Here is a 21925-nt window from a genome sequence, read left to right as displayed (position 1 = left end):
TTTCCTGGTGGGTATAATCACATTTTTATCCAGTATAAACCACACTCTCCCAAATTAAAAGCATGCTATTCCTCCATGGGAAGACAGTGAAGGTCCCTGAGGTGTACATGTCCATCTGGGTTCTGTAAGCAGCAGGAATGCATCTCATTCATTATGTTAACAGAAACCCATCAATGCCTCAAGGCACTTTATAGGACCTTCTTCTAAACAGCTAGTTCTGAATGCACTGTGCACGGCTTTTACATTTACAACTGACAGTATTTCTCTGTATTGTTCTTCCAACAGAACAGTGCGTTTCCAAAAACACGAAGCTTCTCATTTTTTCTGAGATTGTCAGTATGTTCAACTTTTCATGTTTCATTAACATTTAATAGCTGAAAAAAATGAAAGCTTACGTAACGGTGTCATTTGCCAAAAATCTTTGCTTTTTGATTAGTTTTTGTTCATATGAATATATAATGATAAATTAATGATTAAAATATGATAAACTAATGATTAAAATGTGGGGTTTAAAAATAAGTAATAAATTAAAACTATTTTGCAAAGAATGACAAAAATGTATCTTCTTTAAACACAGAAAGCCCACAGTCCTTTTATAAATTTTCACTACATTTTTTTCTCTATTCAGCAGCTGTACTGTTTTACAATTAGATTAAATTACTGATTTTTAGTATAAGCTCCTATTATTAATGTCATAGGTGCTTTTACTTCATTAGATGAAAATGATTATCATATTGCAATTCCAAAGGTGTTATTGTAGTTTCATGTGATATCCTGGGCTAATCTCTACTAAAAAATGTGAGAGAGGGGGTATAGGATAGCATTGATATTGCAAATTACCAAATTGCGGAGTATTTGATTCGATTGCACTCCAATTAACCTGAAAAGTAATTGACACCCTTAGTCAACTGAAGTATTTTTGTTCTATGTACTGAAATACTTGATGGTTAATTGGCAGACTGTATCTTTGAAGCAGAACACCCTTAGCAATGAGGCCACGCACATTGTAGAGTGCTTCAATTATTTATGCTTTGCTGTAAAATTCTTTGTGTTGAAAATATTAACAGTTGATTTAATGTGGAAACCTTTTAATTCATGGATTAGATGATTTATGGTTAAGTGGCAAGAAATTTTCAGTGGAGTTCCCTAGGTAGGACACGGTTTTGTTTTAACTCTTGCTGGCTTTTCTGGGGCAAGTCCCATCTTCCTACCTACCCTCTCATCTTTATTGCCTATTTACATTTTAAATTCTTTGGGGGAGAGTGTGCTGCTCATGGTGTGCATGCTGAGCACCAGGTACCACAAGCCCTGTCTCTGGCTGGAATCTTCAGGGGTGACACACACCAAGCGGCTGCCACGCCAGAGCTGCCTTTAGCTCTAATGCAGAGTCTTGCCTTGGTTTTCAGCACTGCAGTTGCCTCTGGTAATTCAAGCAAGTAAAGTCCATGACCTGCTCTTGACTTCTGCAGCCTCGGATGATCAGTGGAGCCATTCGGTTTTTGCTTTGATACCTTCATGGACAAAGAAGATTTTGTTTAAACGAGAGTCTTCTGTTAACCATGAGCTGGTCAGTAAATCATAGTTTGCTACTTATAGTATTTATAAGCATCATAGCAATTACATCAAAACTGGATGTTGCTTGTAACTTACTACCCAATTAGTATGTTTCTAATTCTGTCTCAGGTGGTCGTGTTCACTTTAGATGGTTTCAGAAATACCAACTGGTTGTGAGACTTCCAAATAATTATTGTGACAGATACAGCTACGTGATTGCTGTGTAAACTCTGATAGACACATAAAAATGAATTGCATCCATATAGTCTAATGAACTTAAGGAAGTCTGATAGCCAAAAGATGCATATGTCAATTAAGATACTAGCAATTACAAGTGGGAATAAGTAGTTCAAACAGATCTGGACTAAAAAAAAAAAAAAAGTAATTGCTGGGATAACAAAGCTCTTAAACTTGAAGGTGATTAATTATTTTTCTCATTTCCTTATTTACGTAACTTTACTTGTGCTGCAGTTCGTGACTTATGATAGTTTCCTGCACTGTGTAGACTTTTCCTCTTCCTCCACAGCCTGAAGATGTGTCCTCTGGATTTGGAATAACCCTTCAGAAATGTGCTGTGGTAAGTTGTTTGGTGTTTTGTTTTGTTTTCTTTTCTTTTTTTTTTTTCATTTCTCTTGTTAATTTGATAGGAAATTTGTACTCAAAAAGTGTCCTTTAAAACTGGAAACAGAATTGTACCCGTACTGTGTATTTGGGAATATTTCCATTTTTTCTGTTGAGATGGTTGCACCCTCTGCAAGAGGAGCAATTTTGCATTGTTGGTTCAAAACTGAATTAAGTCAGTGAAATCTTTTCTCAGACTACAGGGGATTGGGGTTTTTGACAAGTGTTAAATACCTCGGTATGAATCTATAAAGAGTGTAAATGTGCAAAAGTTAGTGAGTTCTGTGTATCAATCAGGAGGCTGGGTAATGACAGAGAGAAGCTTCTTTAGAGAATGTGATGAGCCTTTTTAGGTGTTCCTCTGTCTTCCATGTGTGCCCTACCTGTGTCAAGTGTGGACTCCTTTCAAAGCATGGGGAGCTGAGCCCTGTGAAGTCCACTGTGTCTGGGGACATCCTGTCACAAAGCCATGGAAGAGCCCATGTGTCACCATCAGCATACTTAGTGGGACTCAGCTACAGTATTTAATAGATAAAAGTTTTAATTTGGCTTGCATAAAATGCATATGAGGAGCAAAGACCTCCCTGCTGTAAAGAATTTTTAAACTTTCCATTTTACATGTTTAGGTGGCATAGATCTACCTAGACTATTATTTTTCCTTTCATTTTTTCTCCTATTTTCTTTCTTCTTTTTCCCACACTGGATGAATCAAATCTGAATTTTTTATCATTAGAGACAGTTCACTATGCCTGTCCCTTTGAGAGAGAAAGTGCATCCAACTTTAAGGCAAATCTGAATTCAGCCATTGAAATGTTTCATATGATGACAGAGAATTTAGTACCCAGTACAGAAGAGGTGACATTATGACCTGCGCCGGATCATTTACACAGAGAATGAATATGCATCACATCACATGGCACTAATTATGTATAATGTCATTGTTGAAGTAGCTGCATATCATAATTAATGAGGCCAAATAGTGAGCATTTCAAGCATAAGAAGCAGTGACACAGAATCTTCAGGGTTTTGCACTGTGGATTCTCAATTTTTGTATCAAAGCTTCTCAGAATGAGAGTTTGAGACAATTACATATTGTTTTTTCTGCTATTCATAGCACAGCTTCATACAGACTCATTAAAAATTGTGAAATCCTGCTGTACCAGATGAAAGATAGTCAGTTGTAGATGCTAGGATTACCAGAAAATAATTGTAATGTGCTACCTGCTGTACATTACTGAAAACTGTGCAACTGTATGTGAATTGTCTTCCATGTTGAAATGCATTTCATGTTTTATTTCTCTTTGCTTACCTTGTCATCCTCTTCAATCTTAATTCATTTGAACAGATGCTTTCCTGCTAAGAGGCAGACTGGCCATATGGTTGTCTTTAGCTGTTTTAAATGAAAAAAAAGTGAATTTGGCACATTTCCTACCCACCACCTGTAAGTGACTCCTCAGAGCATGGAGATGACATATGTTTACTTCTTGAAGGCAGTATTTTTCCAACATCTAATCATAGAAATACCATGGTTGAAATTGGGGTGTTTAAAATTTACCCATGCTTTGAGGGCCCAGTCCTTCATTCTTTCACGAGAAAGAAGTTCCTGTAGGACTTCATGCCACAGTGTGGCATGAACACTTCTGAGGTAGTACTTCATAATGATAGTAATCTTTAGCAGAGCTGAAATAAATCTTTAAATTTGTCTGTTTGGCTTTTAAAACTTTTACCTGTCTCATTTCTGTTTTCTAAGCGTTCTTTCATTGCATGTCATCTTTGTTCAAACTTCTTGGAGATCCTCTGTTCCTTTCACTCCTAAGCCAATTCCTCCTAAAATGTTCTTGCTCTTGCTGTGGTTCTTTCATTCCACTCACCCATGTACCTGAAGTGACATCCGTTGTAGGGGGTGATAACACTTCAGTGGCAGAGGAAAACCGAAATAAAGCGCTTATCACCATTGTCAGTGGCTGCCATTGTGCTTTGTTTCTGTAAGTGGCTGGCAGCGTAATCATGTGTTCCAAATGCAAGAAAAAATATCTTGTTGCTACTTCGAATAGCAACTCAAGAGAGATGTCCAGTGGCCAGTGATCCCAATGGCAGCGGCATATGGAGGAGATTCTTTCTAGGAGAGGTCAAACCCAACGGATTACCTGCTGCTTCATTCTCTTCTGCTATTTCATCCACTGCTATCAGTAGATGAAAAATAATCCAAATTTTCCCCATTGCCATTTAGCTTAAAATTCATTGCCATTCAGAAATAATGAAAGTAAAACCTCTATTTGAAGTCATTGACAAATGCAAAAAACAACCTTTTGGCTGCCTGAGGAAAATTGCAGTAGGAGATAGGTGATAGATTTTTGATTCCTCAGAAGGGTTGCTTTGTTAAGTCACTGAATTAAGAATTTTGTTAAATGAAAAGAAGAGAAAATGCGAATTTAGTTGGAGAAAGATAATGAACTGTATGTGGGAGTGTGCATTAAACCTCCTAACTAAAGGAAGGAGAGGAGTAGCGCTGCCATATTCCTTCACCTACCTATGAATATACACATCCTACTTTTTCTGCCTATTCTATTGTAAGAATTTAGCTAAATTGGTGTTTACATCTCCTCTCTCCAGATGTAAAGGAATATATTTGTGTCTGGTTAAAAGCATGGGAAGAGATCATGAAATACTAATTTTTGCCTTCATCTCAGAGAAGAGCAAGAGAAAGGTATGGGAGAGTAAAGGAAGGGAAAGGCTTTCTGCTTTCCCAACTTTTCCCAGCTCCTTCTCTTGGTAGTGCATAATTATTTGTGTGCACAAGCCCATCCACGCTTATTGTGGAACATAATATTGTATTAACAACTCGTGCAGTTTGAACCTGGGGTCTTTCAATGTGTGCTTTCTTGATTCATTGATTGGGTCAGGGTCTCTGCTTTGTGGCTTTGGATTTTCTTTTTGTGACTTTGAAGCTTTTTTTCCTGTTTCATTTTGTTGTGTTTTCTAAAACAAGTTTCTAGCTTTGTGACTGCATAGGAAAGGTTGAAAGATATGCTGACTGCATCATACCAGTTCAGAAAACCAGGAGACAATCTGCCCCAAATATATCACACTTTTAACATTTGGTGTTTTTAAATCTCATAAATGTTGGGTCTAGTTCATGACATATGAACGTATGAAATTGGCAAAGCTTTCTTCAGAAATATGATCAGGCCTACTTTCATACCTGCTGGCGTTTATTTGCAGAATCTGGTACAATAGGTAGTTGCTTTTTTCCCCCATAAGATTTATTTAATACAGTTGAGTTTGAACTTGCTGTAATGAGTTTGGAAAATTTAGTGTAGTATAATGAGAAGAGCTACTTACATAAACAGATTTATTCAAATGCAATTATTGTCATTTATGTAGGAAAATGCAAACTAAGCAAATATAATTTTAATAAAGCTTTTTTTTTTCCTCCTTGATTCATAAAACATTCCGAAACTTTCATCTGTTTCTATGCTGAATTAAAATGAAATGCAGGGATCGAGGTGTACAATAAAACCATAACTACATATGTTGAATCCTGTGGCTGCAATAAATTGTATGATTTCTGACATCTCTCACAATTAATGTTTTTAGTACTCATTTCAGGGGGGCTGCTTTATTACTATTTTTCCTAGTGTCCAGATAGAGAAGAGACATTTCCTTAAACAAAAAAAAAAAAAAGGAGGGGAAAAGAGAAAGATTGTCCCTGAATCACACTTTGGTTATTTCACAAAGTGTTAATTTGGTGTCATTATTAGAAGACCACTATGCCATCATGGCTATGTTATGGGCCATCATATTATAGGCCTGATGGAGTTTTGGACAGTTTTGGTTTAATACAGTTTTATAAGGGAAGGCACTTTGAAAAGCGAGAGGTCAGTAAGTGACTCTGTGCTCAAGGTAATTTCATTTAGAGGGTGTAATTATTCAGTGGGAGTTAATGAATGCCTAATGGAATAAATAGATAAAGTCATGTGACTGTGTTGCTAGAGATTGCCTATTAATTTATGAACTTCATCTCTAACTGGAAACAGAGCCTTGAACTCCAAGTCTGCTAGTGGCTCTGTCAGCCCTTATGTGGGAAGGACAAATGGAAGCAGCTGGCACCCTTTTCAGCGTGTGGTTGTTGTGGAAAAAGAGAACTAGAGAACAAAAATGCATGAAGAGAATGAATTGGCAATGAGGACAGCTTGCAAAAGAAACATCTTCATGATACAAAAGCTAAGAATTTTCCAGAATCTGGTTATCAAGTTATGTTCCAGTTCTGTGTGCCACAGGGGTATTCGTATTCTTGTTTTCACTTACTTCTGGCTTAGCAGGAACTGGGTTTCCAACTTCTGTTTTATGTCCCTTTTTCTCTGAGCAACATCCAGGCATACCAAAGATTAAAATCTCCTTGGGAGTTTGCGATCAAACTGAGTGTAATGCTGTTTGCAGGTTTCTCAGAATGCCTTCAGAAAATTGGCTTACACAAAGAGTGAACTATTCACTAGCAATCAAGACTACAGATTTTGCTGTTGATGCACATACAGCTGTTTTGCACCGTTAATATCTCTGTTTTCAGGTGGATGTTGAACATGATCCTCAAACTGCCTATGTTAGACTTCTGATTAATAACACCAACACACTGCTCTCAAGGAACATTACTGATCTTATCCTCCTGGACAATATCACCGGTCTACATGTTCAAAAAAACAGTGGTAATAAGACAACAGATGGTGTACAGATTTACAGGAAAAGATTCTTGCAAGGTAACAAATCCCGCAGAGAAGTAGCTCTGATTACACATGTGGAAGAGCATCTGTTCAAATCAGGATATTTATTTATTTTTGATGATGTAAACTCTGTAATTATTAGTTGATATTGGTGAAATACCCTATAACAAGTTTTGTGCTGCAGTTCAAAATTCTATTAATTCCCATTTTGGCTCCCACCTTTGAACTGCCTCTTTCAGGCACGGAAGTGAGCCCTTGTGCTCTGTAAAAGTCACTGCTATCAAACCGAAACAGAATCTTTCATGATGGTATTTGTTTGTTTTGGATATTTTAAAAAACTGCTGCACAAACAATTTTAATTGAAATGTCTTTCTTATTTAGCCAAGCTAAAAAGGTAGAAAGTAAGCAAACACTTTACTGAGTAGTGGCTTTAAAACCATGGCAGATTAGCTTGCTGAGGTAGGAGTACACTGGAATTGCAAAAGGCCGTGCAAACAGGCAGAATGATTAATCAGAAAGAAGGCAGCTCTGCTCTGTATCCATTTTCCACTGACTTGAGCAAATTATAAAATTGAAGCAAATAATAGACCAAAATGACCATTCCAGTCTTGGAGTTAGTTTGTTCCTTAGATAGCAGTTGGATCCTTGCACATTCATGAAAATTTTTCTTTCTTGATTTCTTTCTCTCTCCTTTTCTAAGCACATGTCCATAGAAAATTAATAAATTGCTTGTTAGGGTTACGATTTTTTCATGTGGGGGTTGTGCTGTGTTGGAAAAGAAAAGCTCCAGTGCTGACCCAGGTCTTCCTCAGAGAACTTTGAGAAATTTTCCTGGGATAAAGTAAATTTATCCATATTCTTCCTCTCTGGACTATGCTGGTAGGCTCTGGCTGCCTCCCCTACTGAGGAGCTTACTGCAGCTAGGCTCCTAGGAGAGCACTTTTGCCAGTGAGGAAGCACAGTCTAAAGGGGAGCCTGAAAAGCCTCTCAGATGTTTTATTCATATTGGACTTGCTTTTCATATTTTGCAAACATCTGTAACTGCAGCTGAGCTCAGCTGGGTGCTCAACTCTTCAGTCTTCTTGTGTTAAAAAAAAAAGTGCAACTCTGCTGGGTTATTTTCGAGACAGTGTAGCTACTGTTTTGTTTTAGAAAATGCAGACATAATTCCTTAAGAGGCCAATATTGTATGGGTAAATGTACCTCATCTACAAACTTTTTCCCTTTCTTTTAACAGTTGGAGAATACTTTGCAATCAACTACACTGCACTTCTTGATGCAAAGGAAACATGGAATGGCAGGGTCTTGACATTGCCTGCAAAGTTAACTTTCAGGAGTTCATCACAGGTATTTCCTGTACAAGTCTTGAAAGCAGTTCTTGTTCAGAGGGCTGGAGTACCTCTCCTATGAAGAAAGGCTAAGAGAGCTGGGAATGTTCATCCTGGAGAAGAGAAGGCTCCAGGGAGACCTCACTGCAGCCTTTCAGTACCTAGAGGGGTCTTATAAAAAGAGTGGAGAGGGACTCTTTACTTGGGTAGATAATGATAGGAGAAGGGGGAATGGTCTTAAACTGAAAGAGGATGGATTAGATTAGACATTAGGAAGAAATTCTTCACTGTAAAGGTGGTGAGGCACTGGAACAGGTTGCCCAGAGAAGCTGTGGATGCCCTGTCCCTGGAGGTGTTCAAGGTCAGGCTGGATGGGGCCTTGGCCAGCCTGATCTAGTGGGTGGCAGCCCTGCCTATGGCAGGGGGGTTGGAGTTAGACGGTCTTTAAGGTCCCTTCCAGCCCAAGCTATTCTGTGATTCTGTGGTCGTCTGCCTAAGCTACGAGACCTGTGATGAGGCGTGCATGTACTGCAATGAAGTTCTTAGGCTCCCTGGTTGTTTAACATGAATTTTTAAATATGTGAGTTATTCTTCAAAGGTTAGGAAGTCTTAGGCGTCCTTAAATAGGTAGAGGATGTTTGTGTGTTGTCCTGTAGCATTTCTCTCTACTTTTTATATTTCTTTCCAGTTTATCTGTGTATCCTGAAAATAACAGTATCCCACCTCCTTATATGTGTCTTCCTGTAGTCTGTGAGAGGTTGAAGTTTTGACACGTTTTTATTAAAAAAATATTTCTTTGTAACCAAAACCACTGTTTTAATATGAGCGTTTTGAGGACCTTGAAGAGATTTTTGAGAGAAGCTGGGCAATCTCCATCTTTGGTGATTTTTTGAGAACTCAGTTGCACCAGGCTCCAAGAGAACTGATCATAGATCTAACAACACTGGAATTAGCCTAAGTAGGAAGCAGAACTAATGACACAGGAAAAGTGGTTTCCTCCAAAGTAACTTATTCCTCATTCTTAAATATGGTTTGATATTTTCCCCATGGTTTTCTTAAGTGCATGTAGTTAGACCTTGCAGATATATTTTCATTTCCAGCTGCTGTATCTCGCTTGTTTTAGAGGAAAAAATGATCGATGCTCATGAGGGCATACTAGAGAGACAGCAAGACGTCAAAAACCAAGGAACAGTAAGAGTAGAGGATACAGGTGGATGTTTAGCAGAACTGATAGACGCTGAGCTGCAAACTTTGATCCCTGCAAGACACATGCAGTGACTTTGACTCCTGTTCTGTACACTTTCAGTCACCACGGATTTTATAAGTGTAGAAAAAGTGTAAATCTGTGAGCACTGAATAAGCCTGTGCATGGTTAGGAGGGGAGTATATCCCACAGAGCACTGTTACCGGTAGTACATTTAGCTATCAGATTTTATTCAGCTTTACACTTCGTGAGAAGTATAGCATTTCTTTTGAGGAGAAGCTTTTGTAACAATTCTGGGCTATTTGCCAGTGTTATAAATTGGATTCTGCTCATTTTTTAATGCTTGTAATATTTTTATATTTCTCTCAGAATAAAACACATCTTGTATCATTGATGGCATCGTTCACCATAACTGAAGAAGAAAAGCCCAAGGTAAATGCTATGACTTGGCATTACACTGACTCCTCTTCTTAAACTCATGGATAATCTAAACTAAATCTTAGGGGGCTAAGAATGTACTTAGGTACTTAAATCTCATCTGGCTATTAATCATAGACAAGTTCTGCCTTCTCCAATTTTAAGAGGAAGAAAACAGGAGTCAAGGTAGTGGGGCTTTGTTGTCTTAAAGCAGCAATATTTAGCATAGAAAATCTACAAAGTTCCATTATATTTGTAGCCTTTTTTTTTTTTTTTTGTCTGAAGCATTGTCCAGCCACAGAGAACTGTGGTGAGGAAATTGCTCACGTGCTCGTGGGCATAGCTACCACAAGAAAGCTGTTTGCCTTTCCAAAAGTGTGGAGTTATCCTCCACCTATTGAGAAAATGTTTGTGTATCATGCTGAAATGATTGAGATGTATTTTGTGAGACTGTATTTTGTCCATAGCTTCAGGTATCCTAAATGTTCTCAATCTTGAATTTTATTTTATTAAAAATTATTTAAAACTGTTCATGATTGTGGTGAACAGTGAACAACCAAAATGCTTATGTGACTACGTGGATTATAAATGTTGAGTTGGGGCTAGAAAAATGAAGAATTACTTACACAGCCATGGCAGTACCATGCTAAGCTGGTCCTGTGAGCTTACATGTGATTTAATTGCACACTTGTTGTTGTGCTGTTCTTTAAAGTTTTTCATACCCTGTGGATTTTCTCTTCTGTGTTGCTGAAAGAAAGTGCTTGGTTGCCTGTGACAAGGTAAATGAAAAAATATGGGTTATGAAAAATGTGGGTTATGAAAAAATACGAGCGTAGCTTACCTGTTGGCCCATGCCAGATGTCTTCCCACAGTGCTTCAGGGGCTGTGAATACTGCATGCCTCTGCCCTTGGCTGAGCGGTTTCGATGCTGAATAGGAAGCTGTAGTGAAAGCAAAAAGCATTTTTCCTGTCTATCTACATTGCATGGGATTTGTGATAATAATTATGTTGACCTGATTGTTCCCAAGCTTGTTTCCCTCAGCATCCTTTAAATCAGTGGGAGCGCAGCAACGTTTGAAAGAAAATCAGGCCTGGAATGCCTCTTTGCCTCACACTATTGAGATGGCTTAAGAAGTTAACTTTGCATATGGGTTTTGAGGCTCACTGATGTGCCAGTGGTTTGGAGGTCAGCCTGCAGTGCTGAACTGGTCCTATGCCATTGTTTGTATGGGGTCTCTGGTTCCGTATGCCACAGCATCCACCATGATGCTTTCAGGCATTACAGCCTGTAATCCAAGGCTGTATCCAGGGAAATGGACTGTACCTCCAAAACTCGTTTTACTGTTGTATAAAAGCACAGATAATTCCCTATCCAAGGACTTTTTTCCATAAGCAGCCAGTAAAAGGATCAAATTCTGCTGTTAAATTATAATAAATACTTTCTAAATTGCAGACTGCATTTGATTGTTGCTTCCTGTGCCGAATTCTGTTTGTTCTATGGAATGCTCCCAGCTTTCTGCTTTATGAGATGACCAAGCCCTGCTGGCAAGCGGCATGTTAATTATTTACACTTTCTAGCCCCAGCAGAGTGATTATTTTGTGGTGAAACATTATACTAGTAGCTGTGCTATATTTTTCATGCAGACATCTCAAAGAACTAAACAAACATTAAATTAACTTTTGCTACATGGAGCATGAAGTAAAAATTAATTTTTAATGCCATTCCATTTAAAGATTAAATTAAGACCTGAAGTGAAAGGCCTGCAAAGATATTAGTTGAATTGTAGTTCCAGTGCTCCTGTTACTCTTTTCTGACTCTGTCTCATGGAGAAACTGGTACGATGTACACAAATTAGGGAGTTTTATCAATTGTCAGTTACCTGTTTATTCTGAACTCCCGTTAGTGCTTTATCCCAGTGTTGTTTACTGAGTTTTATTGAATCAAGAAATGGCCATTAATTTCAGGAAGTCAACATCAGACTGATTTTTCAGAGGCTCTGGGCAATGTCAAATGCCATTAATTTCAATGAGATTTTGGAGAGATTGGCAACACAGGCTATTAAGTACAGCCTTCCCAAAAGTCACAGCAGCTACAATTCAATCCATGAGAGATCTGTTGTTGGAATTACAGAGGCATTTGGACTAGGTGGACATAAAGGCATGCAGACTTCAAAATCTATGGAAAATAGACACTTGTTGGAAAATATTAATAAATAAAAATTACTAATTGTAATTTAATGCTGAGTAACACTGAAGTTTTATGAAGCCATTTACAAGTAATTTACTATGTTGCTTACTGCTGTGATCTTTAAGTCTGATCTTTGTATATATAGGAAATTTAATTTAAATAATATGGTCTTTCCATTTCAGATTTCATACAGCCATGCCATCCATGCTTCAGGGTTCTTCATTGCTTTTTTTCGTTTCCTTTGTATTGACATGTGCTGTTTTTTTCATTCTTTATCAAACCAAAATATTAAAATGGAATTTCCATAGTAAAAACCAGGTGAGTCATACTTTCTGTAACAGTACTTTATATAACTTTGTTATTAACCATCTCTGCTGATATAACATGCAAACTAATATGGATTGCCTAAAGTGTTTTTGAGGCTAAATAAAAAGGCACCAAGTGCTGGATTGAATTCACTGGTACTATAATCTTTACAACCCTAAATCTTTAGCACAGTCAGATTTAGAGGTGATGTAAGAATAGTCCGATCAAAAGAACTGCTGTCAATAACTGGTTGTTAAGCTTCATAGGGGAGCGATACTACCCACTGGCTTTGCATTTGTTTTCATCTTCTTCCTTGTCCTCATCTCTCCTTTTGCTCCCAGAATGAGAGGCAGAATAACTCTGAGTAGACCACTCACCTTGAATGCAGAAGACATGAGTCCAAATTGTATTTCTGATTATCGGGAACAGGGGTTTGAATCTGGGTCTCTTAGATCTTTGGATTTACCTTGGTCTCTCGAGTGATTAAGCAAAACAGTTGGGTCTGGAGATGGAGCACTTACAGTGCTCTTTATCCAGATCATTCCAGTTCTTAGAAAGTATTTCAGTACATACTGGGTCAGAGAGAGAAAATACAGTCTGATGAATGTTCATCAGATTGGCCCAAGTTCCAGTCCTTGCTTTTTAAAATTATTTTGATATTTATATGAAGTAGAACAACTTCAGTGGGAGGGAGATAGAGACCTCAATCACTATTACAGTGATGAGAACGATCCTCTAAGAAAGGGGGGTGTCAAAGGTTTGAAACCTTCCTCTGCTCAGGTGGTGGTAGATCTCCTACTGGGTTGCCAGGTCAAGCAGGCAGTGTCACTCTGTCTATTGCAGTTTCACTTGGGCATGGTCTGAATATGTTGGGTTAAGTTGGAGGTGATGGTACAGGTGAGAGACGTATCATTTGAGACTCCCTCTGGCGCTGTTGGATAGTATAAACTGTGCTGGCTGGTGCTGTCAAATTGAGGCAATTAAGACTGACAGAAATGTAAGTGGTGGCTGTGTTCTCACTCTACTTTTGGATTTCAGTTTGATATTTTTTCTTCAGTGGTCTGATTTTTCAAACGCCCAGAAAGCTGTAATTTATAATCTATAATGAAAGTGTCTGTTTAAAGGTTTCAAAAAAATTCCACGTTAAGTTTAAAGATTTGGTTGAAACATTTCTGTAGGCACATTAATCTGGCTGTCTGGAGAGCACATTGGGGTTTTATTCTTCCTATGCCAACCGACTTCAAAATGAAGAAACCCTTTAGATGTGTTTCTCAGGGACACTGCTGTGCTGTGGCATTTGTGGAGTGTGGAGGCAGTCCAGGGATGGTAATGCACTTGCAGTGCTCTGCTCTTCTGCATAGCAGTTGGAGTGCTTTTGCACAGAGGACAAATGTGTTGAGAAGCATGTACCCAGACGTAGCACTCTGCTCGGAGACCTCAGCTTCCACATATTGCTCTGCTTGAGACAGGCTATCTGGGAAGCATTGCAGTGGGGCATAGCAGATTTCAGAGGCTGGGGTGGTCTTGCTGGAGATAATTTGTTTCAGGACTAGATGTGTGCAGTTTGCTTTACACAACTACGAGTATCGGTTTCCTATCTCTAGGTAAAAATGCTGTGTCAGATGTAACTTTTTACAATGTACGATAGATTTTGAAGACAGTGCATGTGCTAAGTCATCTATATTTGCTCTACTGAAGCAACAAAAAGTGAGGAAAAAAGATGTATTTTCTTTGTGATTTAAATTCTGTGAACAACTTATCTTTTCTATTATTTTTGACAAATGACAAAAGAAGGTTTTATTTATTTTTTTAAATAGATTTGCAGTAATTTTTCTATCTAATGATAGGTAAATTTGTAATTCGTCTCATTATGCAGAGGGGATCCAGTCTCAGACCAGTGGATGGACCAGATGAGCTCAGAAATCACTTCCAGCTTTACTCTCTCTGGTTGAAAATTACTACATTAACAATTTTTATTTCTTTTAGGCCTGAAGAAATAATCCCTTTCCATTTAAACAGCTTGTCTTTTTTTTTTTTTTTTTAACAGAAAAACCTCAGATAACATTGTTATAAAAAAAGACCGATTTGGTCCTAGCATGAGCTACTTACAGCAATTTTCTGTATAGTGATTTTCTTAGCCCATCTCAAGGGAGTCTCACTGACCTGTGAACTGTCTAGTAGTATAATCTTGCCATATGTAATGTGTATACCATAGAAATTTTTTAAAAATTTTACTAGAAAGTTTATAGTAGAAAATAACCTCCTTGGAAGGCTTTTGCAAGCCTACTGATGTCAATGTAAAGTCTGCTATCCTTTGCATTAATTTCTTCATTAGTACTCCTGATCAGTTATATAAAAAAAAGTTCAGCCTGAGACAAAAGTATTACAGTTGATCCTAGATATGTATTTGAACTACACAATCGCTCTATACCGTTTCCAGCTGTACAATGTGATGATAAGTGGGAGTCTTTCCAGTAACTCAGGGTTACCTGCAATAAAATGAGATCAGCTTCACTGTAAGTTTTTTTATAATCTGAAGCTTACTTTTGTTGTCTTCTTTTTTAGGAGATACAACATGAACTCAGTCAAAATCACAAACTGGAACATTCTCAGTTCAGTTCAGGTGATCTCTTTAGTGAAGATGTAATTATGAATGACCAAATCATTGATATACTGACCTTTGAAGAATCGGGGAATATGCTTCAGGCTTTAGAAGAGTAAGAATTACTGCTGCTACATCACATTAATCACGTTTATCGTCATCTAAATCTTTGAACATGTTTTGACTATCTACCCTTTAATTGTTATTTTTGGAGTGTCCATTTGCACATATGACTGCGTTACCTTAGGTTTTTGAAATGTATTAAGATAGCCATCTGTGGGAACTGAAAATTGTCATAATTTACATTGCTTCACTTATAGAAGTCACAGCTCTAGATAGGCCTGAGGCATGCAAGTTTTCCAATTCAAATGAACATCTGTTTTTGCTTCCCTGTGGTTCATTAAATGAGGGGAAACTTCTGTGTACAAGATGATGTTGAAAGGGTATATTCTACAATTGCTGAACACAGTTCTGCTTTCAGAACTGCGGCTTTTATCCTAGCGCACCCCTTCTGGGTGCTGGCATTTCTGTGTAGCAGCATATTTTGGAAACACCTGGATCAGAGTCTAAGGAGTGACAGTTTGTAGTGCTAACAGAAAGATACCATGTAGATGGGATCAGCAGGACCACTGGGTAGAGCAGAGAAACTCTCCTGGTTTTGTTGAAAGGCCAGTCAGGGTTGTTTGACAGAAACATGCAGCTAATAAAGGGCATCTGTTCTTCAGTAGAACTGGAAAAAAAGGTCTGATGTGAGGACAGAGCAGATTTTGTTTGTTCAGTCTTATAGTTAGCTCCTGGCAAGTCAGGTTACAGGCAGTATTATGCAACTATAAAATCTGCAGAAGACGAAAAGGTAAGGGACCATGGAAGTAATTTTCTTTGTTAAAGGGTAACTAACAGCATTATTATTTCCTGCATTTTGTTGATAATTGGAATGCTTATCTCTGTGAATTGCACGTTGGTCTTTGCTTTTATAACTATAAAGCAATGCAGGTTTTTAAAAGACTTATCCTAGAAATTGTTATGTGAATGTTAAAAAGAAGAGGGTCAAACATTTTTTAAACTCATTTCAGTATTATTTTATATTAGAGATAGAGAATATCTTGCTAGATTTAACAAAAATACTGGACTGTTTTGAGATAACGTTGTGATTTAGAAAGGTAAATATTCTTGCAAACCCTTGAAAAGGGTTATTTGAATAACTGGATTATTTATATAGCTAAACCCTTAAAATGGGATTCATTTCTTAGTTTGAGTACGTGTCCTAGGGCCATGTTTTTGTAATATTCTTATGCAGTTAATGCAAATGTCTCTCTTGTTTCTGCTTCTTTCCTCCCTTCCATATCCTTTTCTTCTTCTTTTTTTTTTTTTTCAATCAAACCACTTCATTTATCTGCTTCCCATTCCAACAATTTCCTTTAGGTAACAGTTTGAAATTTTATAACTGATTTAATTGATTTTCCATTGTAATAATGGAAGTAATTTTAGAACACAAGTGGAATTAGTGTACAGCCGATGCTTGTTATATGATTGGAGTACTTGTAGGAAGTCCTTGTAACTGTATGGAGTCAGGTCTGGCCCCAAAACAGGTACTTGTTTGAAGCATTCCTCATTGAAGGCAGTAAAGGTGTCCAGTAGGATATAAGTTACAAAGTCACTTACGCAAAATTGAAAATACTGCCTCAAAAATGGCCTCAGAACTGCTTGAGTTGGCAGTTCTCCTGAAAGCAGAAATGCAGAGATTGTCTTGTCTCTTTGGATGTTCAAGAAAATAAAAGGATTTTCTCAGCTATAGTGTAAAATATTAGATAAAAATGCTGGTATAGTCTGAAATAGCTGGAATAGAAAGGAATGCTTTCATGTCATTACACCATCCTACACGAACAACAGTAGATATGATGCTCACTAGACCCATTTGGGGGATTTATCTGTCTTAGGGCACCTGGATTCATCTGTGTCTCTTTTGGAAACATACTGGACCAGCTTATCCTTACTGATGACTTTTCAGTTGCTGATAGAGCGTACAATGATTTTATCATGCAGAGAGCTGTGATTGTAAAACACTACAGTGGCCATCAGCTTATTTTAAGCATTGTGTATGGTCTCCACTGAAACCACTATTCCACATTATTGGATTGAAGAGCATCTGTATTTCTGTTGAATATTTTTGGCTGATTTAAAATCAATGTAAATAGTTATCAGGCTTGGAATTCGCACAGGATTTCACTGATCATAGGAAGCAGAAAGAGCTTGTAAGATTTTTAAAAGTGTGATTTTATATTCTGCATGTGGGAGACAACATCTTTTTGTAGAAGAATTCTCCTCTGATAGACATTATGGTGGACTGTTGATTTAGTGCAGATGTCTAACTTTTTGCCCCAAACCTTTGCATTTGAGTTTTCAGTCCCTTTACGTAGGTTACCATCGCTGGTCATTTCAAAATTTGGCAGTTAGGCAACTAGAAATGTCTGAAAGAGTCTTAGGGAGATGAAATCACTTCCTTAATCCCCTTCTCCGTCAGGAATGGGAGACACAAAAAGCAGCATCAGTGTTGATGGCAGATGAAACAAATTTACTCTATTCTGGGCAAGTTGCTTTTTTCAAGAGAAAACTTTGATAGTCTTCAATTTGTTCATGCTTTTGTAAGGAGGTAGAGCATCATAGCAAATAAATGCTTGTTAGCAAACAGTCACTAATCTTCTTCAGTTTTTGAGTTTTCTATTGATTTTTCTGGGATGAGAATAATAGATGGACCACAAAAACATCCAGAATTGCTGTGGTTCCTCCTTTAAGAGAGGATTGAAAGGGTGATAGATGTTACTGTGAAGGGCTCAGATCAGCCTCTGTTAGGGGTTAGGAAGTAGCCATTGATATTTACATTATCCCAAATCTTCTTTCATGTATTTTTTTGGTCTAGTTTATTTACTGTTAGGAGATAACACACAGGTGAATTGACCATTCATTGGCACTCCTGGGTTTTAAATTACTGCATGCCCTTCTCTTGCTGGTGGCACAGTTTATCTGGCCAAATGAGGATCTCTGTGATGGAAACTTCTATACTAACTTGTCCTGAGTTCCCTTTTTTACTCAGTGGTGAAAAAGAGCACTTCTAGGGTATAACCCCTCTTAACCTAAAGTAGACATCCAGAAATTAGTCATATGAATGCTGTGCCCACTGATTGCAAAGTCTGAAGCCTGGGCTGATTAACCCAGATACAGGAGTCTGGAGGTAAGTGAGACAAATCCCAGTCTTGCAGGATGGTGGGTCTAAAACGCTACAGCATTAACTTAATGCCTATATTAGGTATATGTAATATTGTTCCTGCATTTTTCAACAGCTAGAATATAAACCTTGTTTTATCTCTCATTGTTAGCACTCTTTTATGATACTAAGCCTGGGATGCTTCCCTGTCTCTTAATTTTTGTTCCATATTCTTTACATAAGCTGGGGAAGACAGTCCTTTAGTTTCACATCTATATTCCTTAAAGGTTTTCATCTTAGTATTTTAATATATAAACTGTTGTACATTATCCAGGCTTTTAGCAGATTCGAAAGACAAAGATAAAATACTGTACCATTGCCTTAGAGGCTTCTATGACAACAATCTGTGCTAAAAACAGAATAGAGTAATCCTTATTTTTACTGAATTATCTGTTTTAAGGATAGTGCTTTGCAAAACATAATGGGAAAAGAAAGAATGTGCATTTGTAACTTATTAATGGATAATTGCAGTCGATTTGAATGGACTTTGTGCTGGAATGAAATGTTATAGTTTTACTGATTATGGTCGCAGAATCATTTTTTCAACAACATTGCATTTTTATTTTTTTATTTTTTATTTTTTATTTTTTTACATTTAGTGTTACCCAGTAGAATGGTTGGGTGTTCTGTAAGGAACAAGGGGTTGAGGATTGATTTGTCTCACAGGAGTGACAGTATACTAAGAGCTGAGCTTGTATTTTGAACACAGTGTTTTCATGTCATGTGTATACTGAATATGAATTTCAGCATCATAATCCTGCATTTTTTTATTTAGGGAGGCAAAAGTATATGGGCTTTTGTTAGAGATGGGTTGATACTTCACATATTTCAACCAATAAAATCTTGCTTATATTTTTATTCAGCAAGCATATTCTAGTTTGATAATTCCTTCAGTGTAGCTGTGTGTCATTTTCTCTACGTGGTGAACATATATACTTGCCAACGTAACTGATATATTCTTTTTGAATTACATTGTGATAGTAAACAGGTGTAATCATTCTGATGTTTTGTTCAGTTGTCCAGACACAAATGAGAAAATTACTCAGAAAACTAAGAGCCACAGAATTTTTTGTCCTCTTTATAGCATGAAGCTAGGTTAATAGTTAATATCTTTTAAGAAGTGACAGTGCCAAATTGTTTAGCAAATACATTAGGAGCATGTGTTCAATATTTATGGACAGGGACATCTTTGGAGTGTAGACAGTTTGCGATGTCAGGAGGATTGGCAAGAGAACAAAACATACTTTTAATATTTCATAAGAAAGCTTCTTAGTTACTTACTTTGTGAGTTTAGTCTTAGTAAGTCATATCCTTGATGCACATTATGCAGCAAAATAGTTTGGCTTTTATTCTCAGTAGGTTCCTTACTGTGTATATTCCTTAATATTGGCCCATTGGCAATGAATGCTAATGAGAAGAAGCTATATGATTTGAATATTTAACATAAGCACTAGAAAATTGTGTTGTAAAATGTTGTAGGTCTCTTTTACTGTGTGTCTGGAACGGAATGTGAAGATAGCTGAGCAGTTTGGCTTTGTGTCCAATGTGATGAAGTCTGACCACGCTCATAGTATCAGAAGATACAGCTATTTTAAAGGCAACTTTATTTCTTTAAATGACTTTCCACTGCTACAGCTTTTCTTTTTCATCTTTATTTCCTACAACTCAGCTTACTTGAATTTTGCAAAGCTCTAGCTGAATTTCTGGCTGAACTTGAACCTCATTGCTGATACACAATAAACTCTGCCAATTATTTTGGCAGATCACTAAGTAATATGTATTCACTGAAGCTTATTTTTTTCTGATGGTAGAGGGCATTGAGGCCAACGTACTAGAGAACAAGATCAAAACGTTTCCAGAGATGCTTGACAGAAAAGTCAAAAACAATTTACTACCATATTAGAAGTTCACCTTTTCTTTCTAAATGTAAATTTTTTGCCATACATCTCAGTTTAATTTGCTATGGAGTCAATGTGTTTTTGTTGTTTTTTAAACCTGAATTCAAATGAAGCGTAAGAAGAAAAAGATCATATTGTCATAGCAGCTAGACCTGAATATTCCTCCATAGAAAATGGTGACAAATAATTACGTTTTTAATGCAAAAAAATGGAGGTGCTAAATTTCTGTACTTCATAACTTTTAAAATGTATAACAGAAATTTTAGAATTTTTGGAGGGAGGTCGTATTCATAGCTCTGTTTTTGTGCAATGTGTACAATGCAGGAATATAAAAATAAATAATAATCACGTAGATGTAACAGTAAGATAAAGCACCTACACATGGAATGAACCCCAGACCCTGCGTTTGTAGTTCTGTGTTATAAATGCTGTTATAAATCTGAGAAATGCATAAAGTGTCCTTTTTTTTTTTTTCCATGAGAGAAACACAAATGCTTGATAGGTAATAGGAAGTAGCTCATAAGGTAGAGGAAGCAAAGAAAGAATTTAAGAATTGAAATACCTCTGCTCTCTTGCTGTGGCAACTTAAAAGAATTTGATGATGAAATAGCTGCCAAATCTGGTACTTACATGTTCAGCAATTTTTCATGAGTCAGTTTTCTCTGAAGAAGAAACAGTGATCTCTCAGCTCAATTTATCATCTTTTTTATTTTTCCTTAAATCTTTATCTATCTACCACGACAATCCTATTTCTGTGTTTGTCAGCATGTAGTCTTTTTTAGGAAAGCTAAACTTAATCTGTGACTCATCCATGTGAATATATCCTTAGATAATAGTCAAGTCCCTTTCTTAACTATTTTATTTATTTATGAGATGTCCTGTGTTCTCTGTAGGCTCACATTTCAGGTGCTGAGTTTATGTTTAGCTGTGTAGCAGTGTCGTAGGACTGATGGATGACCTCTCCCAGTTCAGAGCTGGCTGCAGACCATTACAGCTACTGGTATAGTGCAAAGCATCTTCTGATGTCCACCAACACAGATGGGCAAGGCAATACGCCCTGCACATGAGGGCTGAAGACTTTGGCTTCGGGCATTTGGTAGCTGTTAGTGGTCATTTAGACCTCACGTCTTTACATCTGCTTCTACTGTAGCACAGTTTGGGTTTCTCGCAGAGATTTTCACCTCATCATGGTGCAGCGTGGGTAAGATGCCTGCTCCAGAGTGTTTGCGGTCTCTTTTGTGACCTGACACAGCTGGAGAGCATGAGAAGCAGAGGGAGGAAGAAGGGAGGCAGAGGCAGAAAGGAGCAAGCTATGTCACCACAAATGGGCCACATCAGCACAGTAATTTCATGTTCACTGAAATGAATGAAATAATAGTGACAGTAGTTGATCAGTGTTTGCTGTTATGCAATTTCCTGTGGTGTTTAAAGCACAAGAGGGTCACCAGGAGATTAATTTTTGTTCTCCTCTTTCTTTCTGTTTTAGAACCAGGATTCTGTAAAATATTAGCATTGATATGCTTCATAGTCTGACTCTGGGGGGTTGGAAATCTCCAGTATAGTCATGAGCTTTTATAATAAAAGCATTCCCCTGTTTAAAAAACAATACAGCCCAACTTACTATATTATTAATCCGTCAATAAATGGATGATTTAGGAAACAAACCACATCTGCAGCTGAATGCGTTTGATGCCCATTATACTGCAATTGGCTTTTTCCGCTTACTGTTACTAGAGCCACCACTGGAAGATACTGTTTGAAGTCACAGCTGTGTGATTCTCCTGTCTGACCCCAGAGGGGTTTCCCTCTGTCCATGTTCACTTCTGT

The 21925-nt window shown here is 37.5% G+C and overlaps 1 protein-coding gene across 5 annotated transcripts in view; it reads left to right on the top strand.

The window, feature by feature from the left end:
* EVC2 (EvC ciliary complex subunit 2) overlaps positions 1–21925 on the top strand; it is a 106915-nt gene that overhangs the window by 8299 nt on the left and 76691 nt on the right. For 4 of the 5 annotated variants that reach the window (XR_004778746.2, XM_035547292.2, XM_035547291.2 and 1 more), the window contains exons 3-8: positions 1407–1567; positions 2081–2131; positions 6743–6929; positions 8131–8240; positions 9795–9857; positions 14902–15053. Coding sequence is in view for 4 of the 5 variants with exons in the window: in XM_035547292.2 (XP_035403185.2) it covers positions 1407–1567; positions 2081–2131; positions 6743–6929; positions 8131–8240; positions 9795–9857; positions 14902–15053 (724 nt within the window). In the remaining variant the exon portion in view is untranslated. Of the gene's footprint in view, positions 1–1406; positions 1568–2080; positions 2132–6742; positions 6930–8130; positions 8241–9794; positions 9858–12212; positions 12349–14901; positions 15054–21925 lie in introns of those variants that run through there. The other variant, XM_035547293.2, reaches the window with a different exon arrangement.

Source organism: Cygnus atratus, chromosome 4 (assembly GCF_013377495.2).
Source record: "Cygnus atratus isolate AKBS03 ecotype Queensland, Australia chromosome 4, CAtr_DNAZoo_HiC_assembly, whole genome shotgun sequence".
NCBI lineage: Eukaryota > Metazoa > Chordata > Aves > Anseriformes > Anatidae > Cygnus > Cygnus atratus.
This window is presented reverse-complemented; position numbering and strand designations above follow the sequence as displayed.